The 27,473-nt window shown below is 39.6% G+C and overlaps 2 protein-coding genes and 1 long non-coding RNA gene across 6 annotated transcripts; 2 read left to right on the top strand and 1 right to left on the bottom strand.

The window, feature by feature from the left end:
* Positions 1–1,406: 1,406 nt before the first annotated feature.
* On the bottom strand, positions 1,407–15,475 carry LOC754404. Of its 4 annotated transcripts, none has more exons than XR_004066280.1 (3): positions 14,976–15,475; positions 3,735–3,810; positions 1,407–2,519 (listed from the first exon to the last, which is right to left on the bottom strand). It is a non-coding gene; the product is annotated as an uncharacterized LOC754404 (long non-coding RNA). The 4 variants fall into 4 exon arrangements; XR_972006.2 differs by lacking the exon at positions 14,976–15,475 and adding an exon at positions 5,845–6,061; XR_143763.3 differs by lacking the exon at positions 14,976–15,475 and adding an exon at positions 4,026–4,079.
* Positions 15,476–16,883: 1,408 nt separating this feature from the next.
* LOC574723 (dopamine receptor 2-like) lies at positions 16,884–18,679 on the top strand. Its single transcript, XM_775088.5, has one exon. It carries the CDS (start codon positions 17,370–17,372, stop codon positions 18,474–18,476), a length of 1,107 nt encoding a protein of 368 aa, XP_780181.3. The 5' UTR covers positions 16,884–17,369; the 3' UTR covers positions 18,477–18,679.
* Positions 18,680–22,535: 3,856 nt separating this feature from the next.
* LOC115928761 (dopamine receptor 2-like) lies at positions 22,536–24,118 on the top strand. Its single transcript, XM_030996634.1, has one exon. It carries the CDS (start codon positions 22,637–22,639, stop codon positions 23,789–23,791), a length of 1,155 nt encoding a protein of 384 aa, XP_030852494.1. The 5' UTR covers positions 22,536–22,636; the 3' UTR covers positions 23,792–24,118.
* The last annotated feature ends 3,355 nt before the right edge of the window (positions 24,119–27,473 follow it).

The following is a 27,473-nucleotide window of genomic DNA, read 5'->3' as shown; positions in this document are numbered from 1 at the left end:
AGGTGAGCATATTTTGTTACCTTAATTTTGTGACACTAGCAGGACATTGATTGGCGTGAGGTCTAGGGGGCGGAGACCCCATAAGCTCACGGGTTTTGAGCATTAAATTATAGTCAGATTAGCATCCAGGGACTTGTCTTAAGGCCCTAGGTGGGGTCCAGGGGGCAGAGTCACGGGAAGTCAAGGGGTTTTGAGCAATAAAATACGGTCAGATGAGCATATTGTAATACCTTATTTGTGACACTGGCAGGTCACGAATTGGCGTGGGGTCCAGGGGGCCGAGCCCCCGGAGGCAAAGGGGTTTAGGCATTTAATTACCGTCAGATGAGCAAAGTTTGACACCTCAGTACTTTGTGACAAAGGCAGTTCACTATTCTTTTTTTCTTTCCTTAGGAATTTGCCATTTTTCAACAAACGTATAAAAAAGTTAAATTTACTAAAGATTGAGAAAAAATCTCGGAAAATTATGTCATTTCAGCAACATTTGTAAATCTCCGGTATCGAATTAGAAATAACCATGTTTGAGGCAAGGGCCTTTCGCCCCCCCCCCCCCCCCCCCCCACCCCCGATCTACATGTTGTTGGTGGGATTAATCGTTACTGTTCTCCCCCTTCTTTTCACCCTTTTCTTTTCTTCTTCCACTTTTTTGTTCCCCTTTAGCTCTCCTCTTACACTTTCCCTTCCTTTCTCCCGTTTTTTTTTTTTTTTTTTTTTTTTGGGGGGGGGGGGGGGTATGCAAGGGTCTTCTGCCTCCCCCCCCCCCCCGAACTACAACTCGTTGGGGGTGCAACTGATATCACCCTTCTTTTCTTTTCTGCTTCCTCTCCTTTTCCTTCCTCTTATCTCCTCTTTTCCTTTTTTCTTTCACTCTCCTTCCTTCTCTCTTTTTTATGGGAGGGGGGTTACAGATGGGAGGCAAGGCCCTTTCGCCCCCCCCCCGATCTCCTTCTTTTTCCCCCCTTTGTTTTTCTTCTTCCTCTTCTTTCTCTCCTTTTTCATTTTCCCTTCTTTTCCTTCTCTCTCTTTCTCTTTTTTTGCGGGGGGGGGGGGCAAGACTCGCTCGGCTCCCCTGGATCCGCGCCTGAATGCACTGTTTTGCTGTTTTTATTTATATATATATCATGGATATATAGTACTTAATCCACCGAACTACACGATGATGCTGCGATCCGATTTTACAAAGAAATAGCGATTATAAAAATTATTAGATAAAGAAATCAAAACAAAGATTATCTCCCGATTTAATTTCTAAATAATGAAAGGAATAATAGCAACAGAACCTTTGGCGCGTTTATAGAAGAAAAAAAAAGTCGAATCGCAGTCAGAGCGTATAGTGCGCTTTAAAGGCTTGGCCGTTGTCGATTTGCAGCAATTAATTCAAATAAAATACACTGAGGAAATGAAAATGTGGTTTTGAGCTTCGATTTAATCATGATTATGATACACACATTTGTATTGTATTTTAAGAGCAGGGAACATTAACAACAGATCAATGATGATAAAGAAGGGAATGTAAAACAGGAAAGGAAAAATGAGAAAAAGGGGAAAAGAAGAGGAAAGCAGAAAGCATTCTGCAACACTATTACTTTCGAATGTCTGTGCTTACATAAAAAACAAAGAACACTTAAACCGAATATGATTTGATTGGGAAAACAGTCGACCATGTAGTATCCTGATAACATGTAAAGACAAATCTATCTAGAATTTTTAAAAACACATTAAAAATTCTGCACTGTAATTATTTGTATAAGAAAAATCAATCGTTAACATGTAAAGAAGGCACTGCCAATTCAGATTACACACATTTTAACTGTTTAATTTGAATAATAATATAATTTTACAGTGAAATTAGTAGTTATAATATGTCATTATCTGTCTATAGCTAGATATAAATAGAATTATGTCAATAATCGTATTGAATAACCTTTCATCTGCCAAGAGTGCTGATCGACACACTCACGTGTGTGCCTCGAGTGCTAATCGGGAAGAAAGTGTGATCTGAACTGTCTTACAAAAGCCTTGCATAATGACCAATTTCCAGCCATAATTGAATACAAGACCAACTGCTTTATGACATATATGTTTTTTTTTTTATAATTTGCACTTGAAATAGTCAAATTAACGAAAGATAAAATTACACGTCCAGATTTAAAGTATAGAACATGGATATTATGAGAGTGACACACAAAGAGTTGTTTAACATCTACTTGTAATCTGTTGAATTTGAATCATAAATCATCGTCTAGACGTCGCCACAGAACGTCCGTAGTCGGACTTGGTTCATACTTGGAAGAAGCAGATTGTGATGAGGCAGCGCCATCAGACTCCTCCTCTGAACTAGATCGCTTCTGCCGAGTCGGAGTCTGATTCAGATCGCTTCTTGCGACCGGAGTCAGCAGACGCTGCTGAGGCGACAGATGCTGCTGAGGCGGCAGACTCTGCTGAGGCGGCAGACTCTGCTGAGGTCGACTCAGCTGAGGCCACAGACTCAGCTGAGGTCGACTCAGCTGAGGTCGACTCTGAGGAATAGAGAAATAATGATACAACATTAAAGTCAGGGATCTTCTGTCTGTTCACGTGTAATGTATGTGAAAATGGAATGATACATGGCTTCGCTTATTCATGTTAATACGCGCGAGAGGAATTGTTTTTTTTTCTTCTAACAAACATAATGTATTGAAAGATTATGACAAACAAATTGTCGAGTCTATTATACACTACTAGGCTTTTTCACATAATTATGCCTTTATAAATATATATATAATAAATAATAATGCTAGTGGGTTCTTGTCCCGACTGCCATTACAGCGCTCTAGCATTTCAGGAATTCATTCATGCCAGGTACCATAGATATGTACAACTATTTTCTATTTTTTTTAATTGAACGAACGAATAGAACGCACAACAATGGTCTTATGTGTCTTACATTATTTTTACCATAACAATGTTTGCACGTAGCGTGTTTTTATTAAAGGCACACTGTCCTACTTGTAGCTACTTGCTCCCTCTATATAGAAAACTTCCAAAATCGGTGCCTGTTGGTCCCCCATGATCCTCTTTTTCTTATGTTAAATGAGAGCTGAGTTAATGAGATAGCCACTTGTCACACTGACCTTGCTGGCTCGCTGTGTGGTAGTAAAGCCTACCTTTAAGGCACACTACAGTACACGATTCGACTGCGATACGATTTTTGAAAAAGTTTGAATTGAAGGACAAAATATTCTTGTGCCTTGTGAATGACGTTGTTTTGTTGCATATATATATATATATAAAAGAATAAAAAGGGGTTAAATAGTAGTCATCAAATTAGGTCTGAATAGTCATTGAATAATAAAATCTAAATTTCAGGTGATTTCAAACCTTCCCGGAGGACAGGCCAATCCGACTCATAATCACTGTGAGCTCAGATCAGCTTTGAACACGCTGTTATGCATTCTCATTTAAAAGTGAAATGGTGCTACTTTGACATTTTACAACGTCATCATTGTGTGAACAGGCTTCTCCCGAATCATCGAGTCATCGCGTCGGGTTGGGGGTCGCGTTACCCGACCTTTTGTGAAAACATGCCACGTTATTGACGGGGGTAATGTTTGTGAAATAAACACCTCTCTTCTACAAATCGCCTGTTCCAATTTACCCGACACTTTGTGAAAACCCTACAGCAAACGCGATGACCCGATGGTTCGAAGTAAGCCGTGTGACACGGGGCATTTAGGAGAGTTTAAACTACTTACGTGCTTCAGAGTGTCCTATGCTCATCAGGAGACAGAGAGACACGATGAGAATGATAGACATCTTAAAAGTGTTCATCTGTTGAGAAAAAAATTGAACAAATGAAATGGTGATTACGAGTTCAGAAACAAAATGAATACGATACAGGCTCGGAAGTACAGCTCCAGTAGTTTAAAGGAAGATTATTTATTTAAGGACATTTTATATTAGCTATTCTCTCAGAGGCTGGGTGACCCTATTTAGATTAAAAAACGAAATTAGCAGCACATAGAAAAAAACGGAACAAACTAAACTGGTGTACGAAGTCATGCACATGGCGCTTAAATACTCATGCGCCGGCGACATGACTTCAATGTCACATGATCTTATTAGATAATCGGGAGGGCCCTTACGCAGACAACCAATTAAAGATAGAATTTAATTATGGGATGATTCGTAAGCCACCCGACCTCGAGATTAGTTCAATCTACAAATCAAGAGAGAATTAAGTTATACATTCAATTAAATATAACCAATGACAAAGCACAATAGAGTGGTTCTGACTGCGTAACGGTGAAAGTAGGAGGAGCCTATAGAGCCCCGCAAGAATGTTCGATAACCGGAAAAAACAGTCTATTGTCTAACGTGTTTATCGGAAACAAACACCTGTAAATCTTATGCAGAAATTCAAGTCCAGGGGTTGTTTACCCGTACCTGGCATACTATCGGGGACATCATTAATTCTGTTCAACTTTAAATGTATACAAAGTCAAACTTATAAGCATACAAAATGATCAACTGATCTCAACTCTTCTATTGCTATAGCGCCCCCTTTAGGTCAATGTTTTGCCCAAATCAGCGTAGCACTATACGACATTAAATGACAATGCTTATACTGCTGCTACTACTATTACTACTAATAATGGCACTGTAGCAGTAATAATGATGATGATAATAGTATAGGAATATTGACTGCCTTGAGGAGCACGGTTAAAACTATTGCCCGATGCGATCTTGTTACGAGCAGTAAAGGGCAGTCTCGAGATCACCGAGGAGCCATAGTTTTAACCATGTCACGAACAAAATAATAAACAGTCAATATTTGTTTTAGATACCGAATATAAAGTGTAAATAAAAAAATAAAAAAGAGATATCTTAACAAAACATGTCTCTTGAAGAGTATTCGTTCATGAGTCAAAGGTTGATTTCCCAGTCTAGCAGCAATGCGCGTGTCCCATTGTTAACTACACACGCCACGATTCTGTCCTTACATTAACTGCATTTACACACAAAAAATACTTTTACCCACAAGCCTCGAAATGCTACCGTTCACGTCAAAAAGAACTGCATGTAAAGTGTTTGCAACGTCAAAATTACACCACTGCCTTTTCTTGTGAAAGTTTGACCCAAATTTTGGCATAACTACTATCTAGAATAAGGAGCATTAGTGAACGTATACTATCTATTTCAATCGTTGGACGGTTCCATCAAGCGTTTATCCATTTAACAGTTATCCATTCATGCGCGATTTAGTTGATTATCAAATCGATGATTTATGTATGATGATCATGCAGGTCTCATCGTGTCTACTTTACCAACTCATCTCAACTCTACTCAAATCTGATCAAATCAAATCAAATCAATTTCACTAAAGCAAAATTAAATCAAATCAGATATGATCAGTTCAAACCAGATCAAATCAAATCGATGGAATCAAATCAAATCAAATTAAAATCAAATCAGATCAAATTAAGCCAGATCAGACAAAATTAAACCAGATCAGACCAAATCAAAAAAAAGTTTAAACAGATAAAATTAGACCAGGGTCCTGTTTTATCATGAGATTGATTCGACTCAATCGTAATTTAGAATTAATCGCAACTGTGTACTTAAAAGGTAGGAGTTGCGATTATTTTCAAGATGTGATCGATTCGAATCAATCGTATATCTTCATAAAACGGGCCCTGATCAGACCAATTAAGGTCATACCTTGTAATATAAAATCAAATTAAGTTAAGTCAATTGAAGTCAAAACAAATCAAATCAAATCAAGGCAATTCAAGTCAATTCATGTCAAGCCAAATCATATTAAATCAAAAACTCACTATGATGATATCAGAGTATTTAACTTACGATGCTTTGAGTTGTTGAACGTCTGGTGAAACAGAAAAAACGAGACAAGAAGTGAAGAGCAGTTTAGCAATGACTAATGACGAAACTTAGCTATGTTCGAAAAGCAGCTCTTACTTATAGGTTTTGAACGGAATAATGTCTTGAATGAATTGTACAAATAAAATAAACGGCATAACAACACAATTTTACCAACTAATTGGATTGCGTTACTTCATTGATAGTGCGCGACTACAAACATATATTCATGTTAGTAAATTACCCCACACCTTTTAAAATAAGCTAATTAAACATAATCTGTGGTGACCGAAGCACAACAAATAAAGAGCTTTCTTTTATTTAATCAGGTTGACAAACGCCCATTCATTAATTAAATATCCTCAATTTATTAGATCGACAAACGAACTGTTTGTCAAATGGGTTCGCTTTATTTATTCATTGTCATGGCCAATATTTAACTTTAATTTTTTTTAAATCATGAAATGATGGACTTTCGATCATGTGAATCAACCTCAATCAACCGGATTTGTGAAACCACGAGACTCTCATGGCCATTTGTTGCGTCATCTGCCCCACTGTTGCGCATCCATTTCTTTAATGACGGGCAGGGACCTTTTTATGTTCATGTTTATAAACTTTCCGCAAGCAGATTCCTCGGATATATTTTGTTGTAGTTGAAGCAGTATACGAAAAGGGTAAAAAGAAGAATAAGAAGTAGAAAAGAAGAAGAACAAAAAAGAGGAGGGAGGAGAAGAAGAAGAAGAAGAAGAAGAAGAAGCAGAAGAAGAAGAAGAAGAAAAAGTGGAGGAAGAAGAAGGTGATGAAGAAGAAAAAGAGGAAGTAAAGTGTTAATACGCAAAGCACATACACACATACTGTTATACAGTCATTATACATACACAAACATTACGTAGTCTTTGCTTTTAAGTTGTAAGACAGTAAAACAATTAAAAGGTGAACTAACATGAAAATAACAGCCGTCCGCATATAAAATAAATTAAATCACCACCACGAACAACAACAAAAGCAACAACACCACCCACTACACATTTTACCCAGGGTAGGCTCTTAATATTGGTACTAAAATATTGTTCTTTTTGAGTGCCCTCCAATATAATTACCATGCCTTTAGCTGAACTGCCATTACAGTGCGCTCAAGTAGACTAGGTGTTTCTACCAACCGGATACCCATTAACATCACCCGGGCAGAGAGTGGTAGATGTCTTGTAAAAAGGACACTGGATTCAAACCCCATTTAATAGATTAATGATTACGTACTACAACACACACCACAACAAATGAATATGTTTACACACCATTTTGATTGTCATTGATATATTATTTTCCCCTTTTTCCTTCTTAATGTTATAAATTATAATTTTTTAAGAAAGCATTCCTATAAGTTTTCTTGCCTCTACTAGCTCCTCGGACCTAAATTACTGTTGTTTCATTTTTCACTTATATTAAAGATGGTGATCATGGTAATGTTGCTGCTGATGATGATAATCGCTTCTTGTATGCCGCCGGTTTCCGCCTCTGCTAGGCGCTCATGGTGCTTGCTCTAACGTCTCACAAATTCAACGTTCTTGGTCAGCTGTTATTCAAATTGAGATTATTTTCCATTAGTATTTGTTGGCATTAGTGTTATTCTTGAGATCATGTCGTGGCTTGGAACAAGACAGTCTTGAACGTTGATATAGACTCGGCACCCCTGATTTATTATGGAAGGTTATTCAACAGCTTAGGTCCAGAGAAGTAGAATGATCGGTCACCTCAATTTGTATTAATACAAACACAGATGCCCTCTTTTCATAAATCGATTTTGAGAATAAGATTTACTCGAGATAGACAATGTCAAAATCGATTTTGAGAATAAGATTTACTCTAGATAGACAATGTCAAAATCGACAACATTTTCAAATGTGGTCGAAGTGTTTGAGTAGCTAATTAAGATGACGGTGATAATAACAAACAACCTTTTTAATTAATATTTTGACTCTATAATCCTGTGTGTTTTATTTCAAAAGGGGGTCGAGGTTAAAAAACAAATTAATTAATACGAATAACGTTAATAATAATCGACTTTTTTTTTTCATTGGTTAGCAAATAAGGGAAATTTGGTCTCATTCAACAAAAGGTGGTTGCGCTCTACTTGTTTTGTGTCGAGGTAAAAAACCATTGAAGTAAATGATCCCTTTCGATATGCAGACGGATGTGTCATCGGGATATGTTGTCATCATCATACTGTTATTATTCATTTCGTAAATATGAAAAGTATTTGAAGTGACGTATGAGTCCGTTCCGAGCATCATAACAATCAAGCGCTTTATGGAGGTGAGACTTCGAAATAAACAGGTTTCATTTTAGGGCGTGCTAAACATAATTTAAGCATTCAATGGCATCTTAAAGAAAAACGTTTAAAACTGTAGCAGTCCCTCCGCGAATCTCTAATTGGCAGTAGGTCAGTGGATTCCGACCGTAGGCGCTATTTGAAATTGATCAAAATTTACCGGGAGCACCGGTAATATTCAATTTTTCTCGAAAACAGAAGTGTTTTAGAGGCTAAATTTTCTAGTGCTTTTAATACATCAACAGGGGCATCCAAATATATCAAAATTGTAAAGAATCACTATCCACCCATTTTTCAAAATTTCCCCCGAACTTTGTATAAATTATTGTTCTTTTTGAGTGCCCTCCAATATAATTACCATGCCTTTAGCTGAACTGCCATTACAGTGCGCTCAAGTAGACTAGGTGTTTCTACCAATCGGGTACCCATCAACATCACCTGGGTAGAGAGTGATAGATGTCTTGCCAAAGGACACTGGATTCAAACCCCATTTAATAGATTAATGATTACGTACTACAACACACACCACAACAAATGAATATGTTAACACACCATTTTGATTGTCATTGATATATTATTTTCCCCTTTTTCTTTCTTAATGTTATAAATTATAATTTTTTAAGAAAGCATTCCTATAAGGTTTTTTTTGCCTCTACTAGCTCCTCGGACCTAAATTACTGTTGTTTCATTTTTCACTTATATCAAAGATGGTGATCATGGTAATGTTGCTGCTGATTATGATAATCGCTTCTTGTATGCCGCCGGTTTCCGCCTCTGCTAGGCGTTCATGGTGCTTGCTCTAACGTCTCACAAATTCAACGTTCTTGGTCAGCTGTTATTCAAATTGAGATTATTTTCCATTAGTATTTGTTGGCATTAGTGTTATTCTTGAGATCATGTCGTGGCTTGGAACAAGACAGTCTTGAACGTTGATATAGACTCGGCACCCCTGATGTATTATGGAAGGTTATTCAACAGCTTAGGTCCAGAGAAGTAGAATGATCGGTCACCCCAATTTGTATTAATACAAACACAGATGCCCTCTTTTCATAAATCGAATTTGAGAATAAGATTTACTCTAGATAGACAATGTCAAAATCGACAACATTTTCAAATGTGGTCGAAGTGCTTGGGTAGCTAATTAAGATGACGGTGATAATAACAAACGACCTTTTTAATTAATATTTTGACTCTATGAACATGTGTGTTTTATTTCAAAAGGCGGTCGAGGTTTAAACAAACAAAAATTAATACGAATAATGTTAATAATAATCGACATTCTTTTTATTCATTGGTTAGCAAATAAGGGAAATTTGGTCTCATTCAACAAAAGGTGGTTCGCTCTTAGAGCGCAACCACCTTTTGTTGAAGGTTAAAAACCAGTGAAGTTAATCTTCCCTATTAATATGCAAACGGATGTGTCACCGGCAGTGGCGGATCCAGGAATCTCTTACCGGGGGGGGGGGGGCACAAAATCGCATGGGGTGAAATATATGAAAAACGATGGAGCGAGGCGTCAGCGGCGAGGGAGCGGGGGTGGGTCTGGGATAGGAAGCATTTGCAATTTTAGAACCACATTAGGTGCATTTTCAGGCACTTCCTGGAGTAATATGACGTAAAATTGCTTTTTCCTACCCCCTCAAAGAGTAAGGATCCAGGGGCGGATGATGGGATCTGGCTTTCTGCGAAGGGGGGGGGGGGGTGGCCCAATGATGACACGGAGCATCGTCCACGAGCCGCGTAGCCCCGTAAGTGATGTTTTCCTGGCATCTACTGACACAATGGAGACCATAAAAAGCAGTGCATGATAATTACGTCTTTTTAAATCAAGTAACAGTTTAAGGGGGGGGTCGACCCAAAGACGATGCAGAGCATTGTCCACGAGCCGCGTAGCGGCGAGGCGATTCTTTGGTGTGCCATTTTGAACCCCCGTAAGTGATATTTTCCTGGCATCTACTAACACAATGGAGACCATAAACAGCATTTCATGATAACGTCTTTTTAAATCAAGTAACAGTTTGATGGGGGTTCGACCCAATGACGATGCGGAGCATCGTCCACGAGCCTCAAAGTCCGAGCCGCGTAGCGGCGAGGCGATTTTTGTTGTTGCTATTTTGAACCCCCGTAAGTGATGTTTTCCTGGCATCTACTAACACAATGGAGACCATAAAAAGAAGTGCACGATAGCGTCTTTTTAAATCTAGTAACAGTTTAAGGGGGGTTTGACCCGATGACGATACGGATACTATGTGGGTCTGGATACATGATGGCGTTTTTCTATTCACATCACATTTTCACTTGGCAGCCCAAGGGGGGGGGGGGGGGTTAAACCCCCTAACCCCTCCCCCACCCCCACATATGCGCGACTGGGATCTTTTGCAAACTGGAAGCAATAAGCATTACATGTAGGCGATGGAAAAAAAGTGCTTGCAAAACGGATAGAAACTTCGCGGCCACAGGGATGACAGAGAATAATATGACAATGAAACCAGCAACTATGGCAGGATTAATGGCGGGGATAATATGCATGCTGAAAGAGCATTCAGAATAGGTATATCGGAAAATTAATTCAAGACTAAGTTATAGGTTATAAGTTAGAAGTTATAAAGGAGATAAAAATCGTTGGTATTAGTCATGTTCGACTTAAAATTGCATGCCCCCCCCCCCCCCCGCCCCTTACCCGGTAAAAAAAAAAACAGCTTCTTATAATATCATACCCCTTTCTTTCTTTTCCCTTCTCATTATTCTCCTTTTCCCCCTTTTCTCTCCTCCGTCTTTCCGCCTTTCTTCTTTTTCCGCCTTTTCTCTCCTCTCTCTTTCCCTTTCCCCTCCTTTTGCTCCTCTCCCCTTTTCTTTCCTCCCTCTTTTCTTCTTCTTTCTCTCTTCCATTTTTTTTCTTTTTTCCTCTCCTTTTTCTTTCCCCCTCCTTTTTCTCCTTTTCTTTTTTTTTTGGCCGGGGGGGGGGGGGGGCACGTGCCCCCTGTGCCCCCCTGGATCCGCCACTGACCGGGATATGTTGTTGTCATCATCATACTGTTATTATTCATTTCGTAAATATGAAAAGTATTTGAAGTGACGTATGAGTCCGTTCCGAGCATCATAACAATCAAGTGCTTTATTAAAGAGATGGAGGTGAGACTTCGAAATAAACAGGGTTCATTTTAGGGTGTGCTTAACATAATTTTAGCATTCAATGGCATCTTGAAGAAAAACGTTTAAAACTGTAGTAGTCCCTCCGCGAATCTCTTATTGGCAAATAGGTCAGTGGATTCTGAAGTAAACAAGGAAAGAAGCAAAACTGTACATTTATGTACTATAGTATAAAAATATCATCAATTTCTTATTGTTTTCCTATAAGGGGATTCCACAGGTACCTTTTTTTGGGGGTACTAATAACAATTTATTATGCATTTCATAATATTATGATAGTTCCTTTAAAGAGTAAAGGCCCTCCTTAGTCACACATTTTGAAATTAGAATTTTAATCACTTGGAACATATGGGGAAATTGTAATGCACTGCTTCACATGCAGTGACATGACTGATACAGCCAATGTGATGTTCCCATACGTATATTGATCACAACTTTTAAACTTTCATAACCTTCTTATTTTTTGTCCAATTTATTTCAAACTTGCACCAGTCTGTTTCTATGGTTTCCTGCTTTCTTTGAGAATAGTTTTCTATAAAAAAATTGCTTTAATTTCAGGCCTAATGAAACCCTTGTCGTGTTTTGGACCAGAGCGAAGAATTCAGTTGAAGCCTGTCTGCACTAGTTTGGCCAGGATGGGTTAGACCTTCATGCCTGTTCACTGACCGTTGGTTATCTCATCAAATCAGCTCTCAATTGACATAGAAAAAGGGGATAATGGGGGACCAACGGATACCGCTTAGGCATTGTTTGCTATCTAGAGGGCGCACGTAGCTATAAGTAGTGCAGTTCCTCATTAATTGGTATTGACCGTAGAGGACTTGTCGTCAGAACGAATGACGTACACCCCGCCCACAGGCCTCTCGGTATTAATGGAAATTGATTTATATGCACATTTTCAAAAACTATAATGCCAAGTCACCCCGCCATAACCGACAACAAACTATCATGACTTAATTAAAGGCATTGTTTAACGATGTTAAATCTGAGATGCATGGCCCTACGTGTTATCAGTATCTGTGATATGGTGTAATATTGAAGCTAAAAAAATGATTTGAATTAAAAATCAAAGCTATTTAAAATGATTAGAAGTGCCTTAAAAAAGGAAAAAATCTTTGAGTGCCCGCTTTTGCCATACTAATTTTCCCCAATAGACTGTGGTGTTATACAAACCGTTAGGGAACGCAAAACAAAGTGTCGATTTCCAATCAAAAATATCTTGATAATCAGACAGGCTATCGGCTTGTAAAAGTCATGGGATTCCTGACTGACTGACCTAAAGGTTTATATTTATATTTGCAGCATGAGCTAAATCCAGGATTTTTTTTCAGAATCTGAGGCAATGTTACCAATAGGCGCGGATCCAGGATTTCTTGGGGGGGGGGGCCAAATTTGAAATTATGCGAGCCAAATATTGGTACGTAAAGGTGACCAGCATTGACGTAATTGGGGGAGGGGGTGCTACAGGGATGGGCGATGTCCCCCTCCCTCCTCCGCGAAGTGCGGAAGCTTTGACGTTTCTTTAAATTATTAGAGAAAGAAGACGATTCGTTGTACCGTTCTCGAAAATAATCTTCGTCTGAATACAGTTTTCCCCCTCCCGCGCGAAGTGCTGAAGCTTTGACGTTTCATTAAATCATTAGAGAAAGAAGACGATTCGTTGTACCATTCTCGACTTAATCCTTGTCTAAATTCAGTGCCCCCACCGCCTAGGCGAAGCGTGGAAGCTTTGATATTTCATTTAATTATTAGAGAATCAAGACGATTCGTTGTACCGTTCTCGAAAATAATCTTCGTCTGAAAACAGTTTTCCCCCTCCCGCGCGAAGTGCTGAAGCTTTGACGTTTCATTAAATCATTAGAGAAAGAAGACGATTCGTTGTACCGTTCTCGACTCTTAATCCTTGTCTAAATTCAGTGCCCCCACCGCCTGGGCGAAGCGTAGAAGCTTTGATATTTCATTTAATTATTAGAGAAACAAGACGATTCGTTGTACCGTTCTCGAAAATAATCCTCGTCTGAATTCACCCCCCCCCCCGCGAAGCGCGAAAGCTTTGACGTTTCATTAAAGTTTTTAAAGAAAGAAGACGATTCGTTGTACCGTTCTCGAAAATAATCCTCTTCTGAATTCTGTTTACCCCCCCCCCTTACGTTTCATTAAAACATTAGAGAAAGAAGACGAATCGTATTACCGTTCTCGACTCTTAATCCTTGTCGCAATTCAGTAACCCCCCCCCCCCCACCTCCTGCGCGAAGCGCAGAAGCTTTGACGTTTCATTAAATAATTAGAGAAAGAAGACGATTCGTTGTACCGTTTTCGAGTCTTAATTCTTGTCTGTATTTCAAAAATGTTTTTTTGTCTGCTACTTTTTCTTCCTACGTCCTCTCCCTTTTTTTCTCTACTCTCTATTTTGGCCGGCGTTTTTTTTTTTGGGGGGGGGGGAACTGCCCCCTACCCTAGCCCCCGCTGCGTACAGTCTAAAGCAATGGCCACGTAACTGTGAGGCCCCAGGATCAAAACCGTGTCGATGTGCTATATTAGTGCCCTTTTGTGGGGCATTAATCCTCATTACTTTGTATTTATTCTGTATTTTACTTTGTTATACTTGAATTCTGAATACTGAATTCTCATTTTTACTACTTTTTATACTATGCTTTTAATACCAGGTCCAATATGTAAAACAGATTTATTTCTGATCTTGTGTACCTGTATAAATATGTATGAATAAAATAAATAAAATAAAATTACTGTCATTTATGACTTAAGGGCGTAGGTCCCTTAGTTGATAAGCATAGTAGCATACACATGCTTTAGCAGTCACACAGAACACACATTGGCAAAGTATCATTCAATACAATCTGAGAATGTATACTATTATCTAGATCTATTATTTTTAAATTATTTTTTAAATAATTCCATAAATTGGGGTAAAACAAAAATATTCCAACTATAATGAGCGACAGTGTACGTCACTCGAGCCACTTCCGTAACTAAAAATAATTCGTGAAGGAAAGATAATTTGCTTATATACTTGATTATATACCGTTAATTGAAAATGCGGCAAGTCATAACTCGAAGGGCTCACAAATTAGCGTGATATTATTAACCAATATTGCACTTTCATGCCATCTCTCTCTCCTCCCTACCACCCTCTCACTTTCTCTCTCTCTCTCTCTATCTATTTCTCTCTCTCTCCCCCGTCTATATCATCACTCTCTCGCTTTCCCTCTCTCTCTCAGTCTGTCTGTCTCTCTCTCTCTCTCTCTCTCTCTCTCTCTCTCTCTCTCTCCGTGAGTCAGTCCCCATTTCTCCGTGTACCCCCTTGTCCCTCTCTCTGACTCTATCTAGAGGTGACGTAGTCGAGTGGTTTAAATACAAAGGTTGTGGCCCGAATTCACAAAGGAGGTTTGTCGATAAACCTAGGTTTATGTGCGTCATATGACGCGTTTCGACGAGTTTTTACAAACCATGTTAAAATGCGTCGAAACGCACATAAACCTAGGTTTATCGACAAACCTCCTTTGTGAATTCGGGCCTGTGGGTTTGATCCTCGACACGATACTAATGTCTGATACAGAAAACTGTCATTGGTCGGGGATGATCATAAAATGTAGTTTTTGAAGCTTCTACCAACCTTGGGTTTTGTTGCGCAAGCTTCCGTCCACTTATGTGGACTTTCTCAAGCTAAGTTTCCAGTCACACGTTTTCTTAGCTGCGCCGCCTGCATGGTATCTTGCGAGCACTGGACCAAAGATAGGTGACAATAAGTATCCAGAGTCCCTGTTTAGTGTAGGCTTAATCCTCTTAATCCATATCTACTCTTTCACCTTTCTTGACCAGAAGTTGCTTTCAAAGTCAATAATAAGGGCATCATCCCATCCAATATTATGTCCTGGAGTTGAGGGCGTGTTCACCTAAAGCTAAATGGGATGGGTAGCTCAATCAAAGGGCTCTTTTGTGTTCTTTTAATCGCTCATTTAAGTTTTGCCAGTTTCCCCAACATAATTATGAATTGTTACAATCTGTGCAAGTAATCTTTACACAATGCTTGTCTTTTCCTCTCTTGGAATTTGGTCTTTTGGATGGACCAAATTAGGGCTTCTGAATGCAACACTAATATCCTTGTCTTGGAACGCTCGTTTCAAGCGAGAGGATATAGTGTTAACAAAAGGAAGGACTACTCTATTTTTAACTTCTCCTTTTTTATGTGGGGGGGGGGGGGGTCTGAGTTCTTATTCTGTTCTTCGCTCTTTGTCTCATCCATGCTGGGTTTCCATATTATATTTTTAAGCGCCTTGTCAATAATTATATTGGAATTCACTCTGTAGTGCAATGTCGTTTGCCAGTGCATTAATATACACGTGCCACTTCATACCAAGAGAGAGAGATAGGGACATGGTACGATGAAGAAAGCCTTTGTGTTAGTAATTTCCATATGCCCTCAACGTGACGATATGATAGGAATACGCAACATGGAGTGGAGATGTTGCACATTGTGCGTGAATAAATTCGATAACAGAGGTAACAAAATCTGTAAAGCGCTAAGCGACGGTATTTCGTATCAAGCGCTATTATAAACCACATAATAATATTATCACACTGTCTTCCATCTCTCCCTTTTACAAAATTCTCATTCTCTTTATTCCCCTCTTTTTGTCTTACACCTCTTTCCCTCTCTCTCTCTCCTCCCCTCCCTCTCTCCCTCTCTCCTCCCTTTCTCTCCCTCCCTCTCCCCTCTCTCTCTCTTCTCCCTCTCTCTCTCGCTCTCTCTCCTCTTTCACTTCTCTATTCTCCCTTCATTACCCACTCCCCATCTCCACCACCACCACTTCCCGTCAAACATTCACACGCTCATCGCACGTCAGTGCAATATTATTCATCATCAAAAACCAATCAAAGCTCATCATTCGCGAACTATTGTCCGATCTCATGCTGCTCCAGTTACACAGTGAGCTGCATCCGCCAGAAGAGATTTTCTTCATTCATTACAGCTTCATACAACAGATGAGGTACATACAATCATGTTGTCAAGAATTGCTCGGATTTTTTGTTTCCGTACCTGGTACCTGCGGGATCGCTTTATCAATTCTCGCTACCCTAAATAGGTACGAAAATCTCGAAATTCGCGAGACGAGGTAATTTTCACTCTCTCGGGTCGTCACTACAACTTCCGGTATAGAGTCCCATCCCAAGTCACGGCCTTCATCCACCCCCATTTTTCAGGGTTCTTACGCTTGGAATCATGAGCCCAGCACTGTGCAGCCTCACAAAAGAAAACCATCGTCACTGATGTCAAAAGACGCAAAAAACAACGAATGAAATGTTCAAATAAACGTTGAAATATTTGCGAAAAAAAAACAAGACCGAGCAGACGACATACTCGGTGCATACACGTTGTGTGGCGACGGCGTTTTACGTTTGCGCTATCGCGCCGCCTGCACAGGAAGCTGTAATGTCGAAAAGCTATCCCATAATGCAATGCGCGTTTTCAGGATTTTCCCCGGATCTCGGCAGAATCGCTATTTGGGGTAGCGAGAATTAATGGTGCAACTTGAATTTGGTAACTCATTAACAGCTTTGAGAAGGACCGCCCGATCATATCTCTTCAAAATGTTGGCCGCTTGATGGAATTGAAATTATGAGACAAGACCTTCACATCTTGATATGTTGGATATGCCAAGTATTATCAATAACCTCAAGCATCTATCTAGGACATTGGTGTTTCATCGTATATGCTCTTTTTGCCTTGGATTTTAATGTGATTAACATTGTTCGCCTCAGAGTGTAGCCTACATGTATCTAGAAATAAGGATTTGAGGATTCAATTTACATGTGATGGATTTATAAGCGGCTTTTATTCAACATTAATTTTAGTCAATTTTCTTGTTTAATACGAAGTTTTCTGGAATAGACTGTGAGGGATTGCATGGAATTTTGTTTAAATGGTACGCGTTTATAACTCTTCATTAAATCCTCTCAGCCTGTGGATGAATGCGTTAACTCTGGGTATCAACAACGTTTCAGTTACATGACTTCAGCAGTCCCCAACATGGCTTCTGAAGTTTTGGTCAGCTCTACAACAAGGCCAGAGCCCAGATGTGTCGGTTACCTGTGCCTAACCGAAAGCCAAATCATAGGCTTCTTTGTCTTTGATATTGTAATAGCTGTGGTCATACTGATTGGCAATACACTGGTCATACTCAGTGTCGCCAGGACGCCCTCACTTCGCTCTCAGAACAACATCTTTCTAGCCAGTCTAGCCGTCGTCGATTTCCTGCTCGCTACCATCTGCATACCTCTCGACATCGTCGTCGGATTGGGGTTCAAGCCCGACGTCTCGCCGTGGGCCTGCTTAACCTTGAGCGCCGTCATCGGCACCATGGTGTTTCTCACCATCTTGCACATCACCGTGGTCGCCTTTGATCGATTTCTCGCCATCACATCGCCGTTCACGTACCAGCAGACGATGACGAACGGTCGGGTAGCATGTTTTATCGCTGGCATTTGGTTGATAACCTTGGTGCTTAGCTCCACCGCTTTCGCGTGGAATAACGTTCATGAATTCTACTACACCGCCTGCGATCTCCTCTACATCCAGGGCAAGGGATATCGTATCATGATCGTCGTGCTCATCATGTTTGTACCGCTTACGCTGATGTCCTATTGGTACTTTCGCATCTACCGCGTCGCCCGTAGTCATCGACGTCGGATAGCCGCGCTCGAGCGCGTTCTTGAAACAAAAGCATTCGCTCGGGCCAAATACGCTACAACGCTCAAAAAAGACTTGAAAGCCGCCGTCACGCTTATGCTCGTATTCGGCCTCTTCATCATCGGATGGCTGCCGGCATCGTTTATGACCATTATTGACGTCATCGTCCCCGACGTCCGTCTAGACGAGATATACATCTACGAGCTCATCTGTTTCAAAATCGCCTTCTCGAATAGTGCAATTAACCCGATGATTTATGCGGCGAGGAGCATGGATTTTCGGCGGGCATTTGCTCGACAGCTAGGCCTGGTTTTCAGGTGTGCATGTTGGACCAAACTGACTTCAAAAAGGCCCGATTCCAGAGTAACTGACATCAATCGAGAAGTTTCTGCTACCACACTTTCGTCGACGATTAGACTGAATTAAAGCAAAACACAAAGCAACATAGTCATAATGATTTCCTTTTAAATGTATGTGCAGATTCATTATTTCGACTGAAGTATGCGACGTCTTTCTTTCATTTGTGATGTGAACAGTGGTTAAAAGGCAAGAGTCAAGCGCATTGTGCACCGTTATGCCTGATTTCAATATATGCAAACATTGATTCATTAAACATCTTTTTCAAAAAATGGTTTTCTTTGTGTACGTATGATGAGCATGTTACCTCACACTTTGCCATAAATCACTAGACAACAGTAGCAATTATTTTGCCACCTATTCGGGAGCAAAACGTGAAAAGTAAACTACGTCAGAAAGTGTGGTAAATAAGTGATAAACACTTGATAGAAAAGGTAATTCAATAAGTTTTTAAATGATCATGATAACAATATATTTTATATGACCCATTTTCCTTAGTCATGTTCAAATGCGCTTTACAGTTATTACCTTTACACCAGTAGTTGTAAATTATTATTAAAAACAAATTAAAAGAAAAGAGGAGGAAAAACAACTTTTTATCATGTTTTGAAATGCAATTTCGGTCAAGGTCGAATTATAAGAATCACGCATCTCATTATTAATGCATTTTCGTATTGACAATGACCTTAGCAACAGCTTCTTCCGATTAATTTTGTTATGTTGTATAGTTTTAGCAATGCAATAAATAATGATAGTGTTTTATCAAACTAACAAAAAGGAACATCAACAACATCAAACAAATGAACAAAAAAAGTTGTTATTTGTTTCTAAAGTAACCTAATGTTTGAGCTCTTTAACATGATGTTCTGATGGCTAGAAACGTACGATATTAATTTGTTGACAAAATATTATGGAGTAATTTATGGGTATTACAGTTACATGCATAATATAATTGCAAATCAATGAATGTTGAGCTTTATCATCTAAAATATGCTGGTTTATATACCTAACTTTAGAAATCCAGCCCTCTGATTGGTTGAAAATGAATCGTGATCTTAGCCATTCCCGTAAAGAAACGAAAAATGCCAATAACTGTTAATTGTCCAAGAGTGAGAACCCTCAAAATTCCGGTTACCATGAAAATAGTAAAACTTTGCTGCGATACCCATTGGTTTACGTGTTAAAATAGTCTGTGTGCGAGCGCGGACACCATACAGTGCTTTGTGTCTGCGATTCCCAAATGGTTGAAACTTTCAGTCATTTTTCAAGTTAAGATTAACAGACAGTGTCTCAGATTTTCCGTGATGCTTTAACCAATCTTTACTCAATAAATAGGATAAGGTAAGAATTCTTGGTAGATTTTTGTTCAATTCGGCATATAAAAGATATTTCGACAGGATTTAATATTCGAGGTCTGGCTGCTTTATATGCTCAAACTAGCAGATCTCTATATTATCAATACATTCCTATAAAAGTGGGTCTCGGCATTAACGATTTAGAATGATACATCTTCGTATTAAACAACATTTCTTTATCATTTGATAGTAATCATGACGAATTAAACACTGTTGCTACGATAGAGAACAACAATCTTCTCGCTTACGATTTTTAATTATTTTATGCGGTCTGCTCATATCGGATTGAAATAACAAATATGTTTCTATAGAAGGATATGTTGAGAGTTGGTTAGTCATTATGCATACTTTATGTGAATCATTGGCTCATTACAAACTATATAATAACTTTTAAACTTTTATTGAATGACAATTGACTCTACCGGATAAACGATGTTTGACAGTAGATGGCGGCTGATTTTCAGACCCTTGTACCGAATGGTCGTACGTTTTGTTCTGCACAAAGATTCAATCAGTTTAATTTTGGCCATTACAAGACGTGGGTTATTGATGTAGACAAATGCTCATGTACCTGTTACAGCTCATTTTCATGTATGTTATTACCAATGGCTATGGCTCACCTCCGATATACCGGACAATAATTATACAGAATATAAAATATTGTTAAAGGTGAAACCTGGAGGATTTGGGAGGGGTGGTTGTTCCAGCCTAGGCACTCCCTTTTAAAATCATCGTGATGTATCTTAATAAACAAAAGGTCGATGGTTCGAATCCCGACATGGCATCAATATCCTGGCAAGATGGTAAACTGCATTTGTTACTCTCCGCCCAGGTGTTAAATGGGTACCCGGTAGGACGCGACCGTCATTGTTGGTCAAACAGTTTTTGAGCGTCAAGTAACGCCTGGCTGGTATACTCCCCAGACAGTGGAGATTGTGCACACAGTGGGTGCGGGCAAGCATTGAATCCCATGACCAGGGTAACAAAAGTATATTTGTAAAGCGCTTAGAGACATCGTAGATGCATTAAGCGCTATATAAAAGCGGAATATTATTATTATTATTCATTACCCCCCTCCTTTAAAGAAACCCTTGATCTGCCATTGGAGAAGCCCTTCCATACCGTGTTCAAAATGGATATCTCCCCCCTGGTTCTTTCTCGAACCCCAGGAAGTTTAGTATTTTAAAACAAAATCATCAGATAAAGAAAATAGTGAGGTCGTTATCTGTTCAAAATTTGAACCCTTCAAACAGTCTCTACCTGCATGAATACAAATCACCTTTCACGTAATTAAACTAACTATCAGGTCCCAGTCTAGCGCTTTGTTTTTGTGGTAATGACCAACTCTGTCCGGCAATTGGTAATTAATCGGCATTTGAGACATTTCTCCCACCTCGTTATACTCACGATAGCCGCATATTGGATTGATTAATGATCTCGAGGAAAGGTACAGCCACTTCAGATACCTTCAAAGTCAGGGAATCAATGCGATTAAACAGTAAAGCCGTGAGCTATAATGGTTTAATGCTATATCACTACGACTACCGATTGTGACTTCAGACGGCTGACTATTTATCATTTTGCGGATTCTGCTGCTTATGTTGTTCTTTCTATCACGGTCTGTACTGTTCGCTTGACCAATTGCGTTGTAACACAAATTAATGATGTTTTAATGAGTTCGACCCATCATAACATTCAGAACAGATAAGGAACGCAATACGTTATAAACCAGTTGTGGATCCATAGTTCTAGTTCTGTAAACAGGGTAATAATAATAATAATAATCTTTTACTCCACTTAAAAGTTTATTAAACCGAAAATGGAAATTCTTTTTGCCCAATTGATCGTGAGCCCGGCAGCCACTGAGCAGCGCCAGATCGACGTTACTCTATCCCCTTATTGTTGAACGCCAAACAAGGTAGCAGCAACTCCCGTCTTTTAACGTCTTTTGGTATGACGCGGCCGGGATTTCGAACCCACGACCTCCCGCTTGTGATGCGGACGCTCTACTGACTGAGCCAACAAACTGGAAATGGTGGCACGTTTGTGTAAAGTACCGTAAGGCACCAACAGAAATATCACTATAGTTTTCGCTATCATAAAGTGCGGTGACTTGTAACATCGGATGAATGTTGTTATGATAATGATTCATATCAATATTCTGGCTATAACAGAGTACCGAACTGTGGCGTCATATCATACTGGTCAAGTTGTCAAAGTTGCTGGTTCCAAACAGCTTTGTGCTATGGTAGGAACACTCACCATGGAGTGAAGATGGTGCACATTGTGCGCGAATGAATCCGATAACCAAGGTTATGATATCTGTTAAGCGCTCAGCGATGATATTTCGCATTAAGCGGTATATAAATATATTCAGATTATTATCTCAGTCTTCCATCTCTCCCTTTTACCTAATCCTCATTCTCTTTATTCCCCTTTTTCTTTTCTTACCCGCACTCTCTCTTTCTCTTTCTCTCTCTACCCCACTACCCCCCCCCCCTCTCTCTCTCTCTCTCTTCTATCTCCCTTCTTTATCCTTCCTCCTTTACCCACCCCTATCTCTCGTCTCCATCACCACCACCACCACCACCACTCCCCTTCAAACAGTCACACGCCCATCGCACGTCAGTGCAATATATCATCAGAAACCATCGTCATTTACGTCATGCACATTATTATTGATTTTAACGATTTTTTACGATTAAAAAACCAAAACAAATAAAACCTTACTGCCTATTTGGAGAATGCTGTTTATCTAGAACGACAATTCGGTGACTCATTTCCAGCTTTGAGAAGGACCACCCGATCATATCTCTCCAAATGTTCGTCGCTTGATGGAATTGAAATTATCAGACAAAACCTTCACAATTCGATATGTCCTCTCAATCCTCTCAACTTATGGATGAATGCGTTGACTCTGGTTGTCAACAACGTTTCAGTAACATGCCTTCGGAAGTTTTGGTCAGCTCTACAACAAGACCAGAGCTCAGATGTGCCGGTTACCTGTGCCTAACCCAAAGCCAAATCATAGGCGTCTTTGTCTTTGATATTGTAATAGCTGTGGTCATACTGATTGGCAATACACTGGTTATACTCAGTGTCGCCAGGACGCCCTCACTACGCTCTCAGAACAACATCTTCCTGGCCAGTCTAGCCGTGGTCGATTTCCTGCTCGCTACCATCTGCATACCTCTCGACATCATCGTCGGATTGGGGTTCAAGCCCGACGTCTCGCCGTGGGCCTGCTTGTCCGTGAGCGCCGTCATCACCACCATGGTGATTCTCACCATCTTGCACATTACCGTGGTCGCCTTTGATCGCTTTCTCGCCATCACGTCACCGTTCACGTACCAGCAGACGATGACGAACGGTCGGGTAGCATGTTTTATCGCCGGCATTTGGTTGATTACCCTGGTGCTTAGCTCCACCGCTTTCGCGTGGAATAACGTTCATGAATTCTACTACACCGCCTGCGATCTCCTCTACATCCTGAGTAAGGGACATCGTATCATGCTCGTCGTGCTCATCATGTTTGTATCGCTTACGCTGATGTCCTATTGGTACTTTCGCATCTACCGCGTCGCCCGTAGTCATCGACGTCGGATAGCCGCGCTCGAGCGCGTTCTTGAAACAAAAGCATTCGCTCGGGCCAAATACGCTACAACGCTCAAAAAAGACTTGAAAGCCGCCGTCACGCTTATGCTCGTTTTCGGCCTCTTCATCATCGGATGGCTGCCGGCATCGTTTATGACCATCATTGACGTCATCGTCCCCGACGTCCGTCTAGACGAGATATACGTCTACGAGCTCATCTGTTTCAAAATCGCCTTCTCGAATAGTGCAATGAACCCGATGATTTATGCGGCGAGGAGCATGGATTTTCGGCGGGCATTTGCTCGACAGCTAGGCCTGGTCTTCAGGTGTGCGTGTTGGACCAAAGTGGCTTCAAAAAGGCCTGATTCTAGAGCAAGTGACATCAATCGAGAAGTGTCTGCTGCCACACTTTCGTCGACGGTTAGACTGAATTAAAGCAAAACACAACGCAACATAATGATTTCTTATTAAATCTATGTGCAGATTTAATTTTTCGACTGAGGTATGCGACGTCTTTCTTTAATTTGTGATGGGAACAGTGGTGAAAAGGCAAGTGTCAAGCGCATTGTGCACCGTTATGCCTGATTACAATATAAAAATTGATTCAATAAACATCTTTTTCAAAAAATGGTTTTCTTTGTGTACGTATGATGAGCATGTAACCTCACACTTTGCCATAAATCACCTAGACAACAGTAGCAATTATTTTGCCACCTATTCGGGAACAAAACGTGAAAAGTAAACTACGTCAGAGAGTGCGGTAAATAATTGATAAACACTTGATAGAAAAGGTAATTCAATAAGTTTTTAAATGCTCATGATAAATATATATTTTACATAACCCATTTCCTTATACATGTTCAAATGCGCTTTACAGTAACTACCTTTATACAAGTAGTTGTAAATGATAATTAAAAACAAATTAAAAGAAACGAGGAGGAAAAACAATATTTATCATGTTTTGTAATCCAACTACGGTCAAGGTCGAATTATAAGAATCATGCATCTCATTATTGACTATGCATTTTCATATTGAAAATGACCTTAGCAACGACTTCTTCCGATTAAATCTTTTTCTTGTATCGTATCAGCAATCAATTAATAATGTTAGTGTTTTATCAAACAAACAAAAAGGAACATAATCAACATCAAACAAATAAACAAAAAATTGTTATTTGTTTCTAAAGTAACCTAAGGTTCGAGCTCTTTAGCATGATGTTCTGATAACTAGAAACTTACGATATCAAATTGTTGACAAAATATTATGGAGTAATTTATGGATATTAAAGTTATATGCATTACATAACTACAAATCAATGAATATTGTAGCTTTATCATCTAACATGCTGGCTTATCAATACATTTATATAAAAGTGGGTCTTTGCATAAACGATTTTTAGGATGATATATCTATGTTTAAAACTATATTTCGTTATCCTTTGATAACAATCGTGACGAACGAAACATTGTTGCTACGATAGAGAACAATTACGACTTTCAATTATTTCATGCGGTCTGCTCATATCAGATTGAAATAACAAATATATTTCTATAGAAGGATATGTTGAGAGGTGGTTAATAATAATGCATAATATATGTGAATCATTGGCTCATTGACATTACAAACTACATAATAACTGTTAAACTTTTATTGAATGACAATTGACTCTACCGGAAATACGTTCAGATCCTTGTACCGAGTGGTCGTACGTTTTGTTCTGCACAAAGATTCGATCAGTTTCATTTTGGCCATTACAAGTAGTGGGTTATTAATGTGGACATATGCTCATGTACCTGTTACAGCTCAATTTCATGTATGTTATTACCAAAGAAAAGTCACTCAATATTGTCTGACAGGGGAATCTAGAAAGTAAACGGGTTTCCTTGCATAATTTGAATACTAGGACACTGCTAACGTTTAAGTTTCATAGATAGGACATACGTGACATATTGATAGTTCCTGCAAAGTTCTACATAATTTGATGTTGGCTGCAAAAGGGACATAGTATCTTTAAATGGAGACAAGGAATGGTCTGTAGACTCACCAATTTACTCTAAGATATACCAGGGCTCACCTCCGATATACCGGACAATAATTATACAGAATATAAAATATTGTTAAAGGTGAAACCTGGAGGATTTGGGAGGGGTGGTTGTTCCAGCCTAGGCACTCCCTTTTAAAATCATCGTGATGTATCTTATTAAACAAAAGGTCGATGGTTCGAATCCCGACATGGCACCAATATCCTGGCAAGATGTTAAACTGCATTTGTTACTCTCCGCCCAGGTTTTAAATGGATACCCGGTAGGACGCGACCGTCATTGTTGGTCAAACAGTTTTTGAGCGTCAAGTAACGCCTGGCTGGTATACTCCCCAGACAGTGGAGATTGTGCACACAGTGTGTGCGGGCAAGCATTGAATCCCATGACCAGGGTAACAAAATTATATTTTTAAAGCGCTTAGAGACATCGTAGATGCATTAAGCGCTATATAAAAGCGGAATATTATTATTATTATTATTCATTACCCCCCCCCCTCCTTTAAAAGAAACCCTTGATCTGCCATTGGAGAAGCCCTTCCATACCGTGTTCAAAATGGATATCTCCCCCCTGGTTCTTTCTCCAACCCCAGGAAGTTTAGTATTTTAAAACAAAATCATCAAATAAAGAAAATAGTGAGGTCGTTATCTGTTCAAAATTTGAACCCTTCAAACAGTCTCTACCTGCATGAATACAAATTACCTTTCACGTGATTAAACTAACTATCAGGTCCCAGTCTAGCGCTTTGCTTTTGTGGTAATGACCAACTCTGTCTGGCAATTGGTAATTAATCGGCATTTGAGACATTTCTCCCACCTCGTTATACTCACGATAGCCGCATATTGGACTGATTAATGATCTCGAAAAAAGGTACAGTCACTTCAGATACCTTCAGAGTCAGGGACTCAACGCGATTAAATAGTAAGTAAACCGTGAGCTTTAAAAGTTTAATGATATTATCACCACGACTACCGATTGTGACTTCACATTGCTGATCATTTATCATTAGGGACTTTTAGATTTGCGTGGACTGATACGTGTGACGTCCATTCAAGGCAGTGCATTAAAAGGACGTCGATCGTAGCATAGACATAATTGTCTTCGTGCGAATCTAAAAGTCCTATTTTACGGATTCTGCTTCTGCTGTTAATTGTTTCAATCACAGTCTGTATATTTCGCTTGCATAGCGTTGTAATTACGTTGTAACACCAATTAATGATGTTCTAATAAGTTCGACCCCATCATAATATCCAGTTATGGATCCATAGTTCTAGTTCTGTGAACAGGGTAATGGGAGCACGGATGTGTAAAGTACCGTAAGGCACCAACATAAATATCACTATAGTTTTCGCTATCATATAGTGCGGTGACTTGTAACATCGGATGAATGTTGTTATGATACTGATTCATATCAATATTCTGGCTACAACAGAGTACCGAACTGTGGCGTCATAATATACTGGCCAAGTTGTCAAAGTTGCTGGTTCCAAACAGCTTTGTGCTATGGTAGGAACACTCCCCATGGAGTGAAGATGGTGCACATTGTGCGTGAATGAATCCGATAACCAAGGTTATGATATCTGTTAAGCGCTTAGCGATGATATTTCGCATTAAGCGGTATATAAATATATTCAGATTATTATCTCAGTCTTCCACCTCTCCCTTTTACCTTATCCTCATTCTCTTTATTCCCCTTTTTCTTTTCTTACCCGCACTCTCCCTTTCTCTCTCTCTCTCTCTCTCTCCCTCTCTCTCCCTACCCCACTACCCTCCTCTCTCTCTCTCTCTCTCTCTCTCTTCTATCTCCTATCTTTATCCTTCCTCCTTTATCCAGTCCCAATCTCTCGTCTCCACCACCACCACCACCACCACCACTCCCCTTCAAACAGTCACACGCTCATCGCACGTCAGTGCAATATATCATCAGAAACCATCGATAATCAAGCTTTTTCGCAAACCGAAAACACTTGTTCGATTCCATGCTACTCCAGTTACACAGTGGTCTCCATCCGTCAAACGAGTTTTCCTAATTTGTTACAACTTCATTGCTCCATTTGTACAGGCTTAATATTCAAGT

Source organism: Strongylocentrotus purpuratus, unplaced genomic scaffold (assembly GCF_000002235.5).
Source record: "Strongylocentrotus purpuratus isolate Spur 01 unplaced genomic scaffold, Spur_5.0 spur5_scaffold_3, whole genome shotgun sequence".
NCBI classification, from domain to species: domain Eukaryota; kingdom Metazoa; phylum Echinodermata; class Echinoidea; order Camarodonta; family Strongylocentrotidae; genus Strongylocentrotus; species Strongylocentrotus purpuratus.
This window is presented reverse-complemented; position numbering and strand designations above follow the sequence as displayed.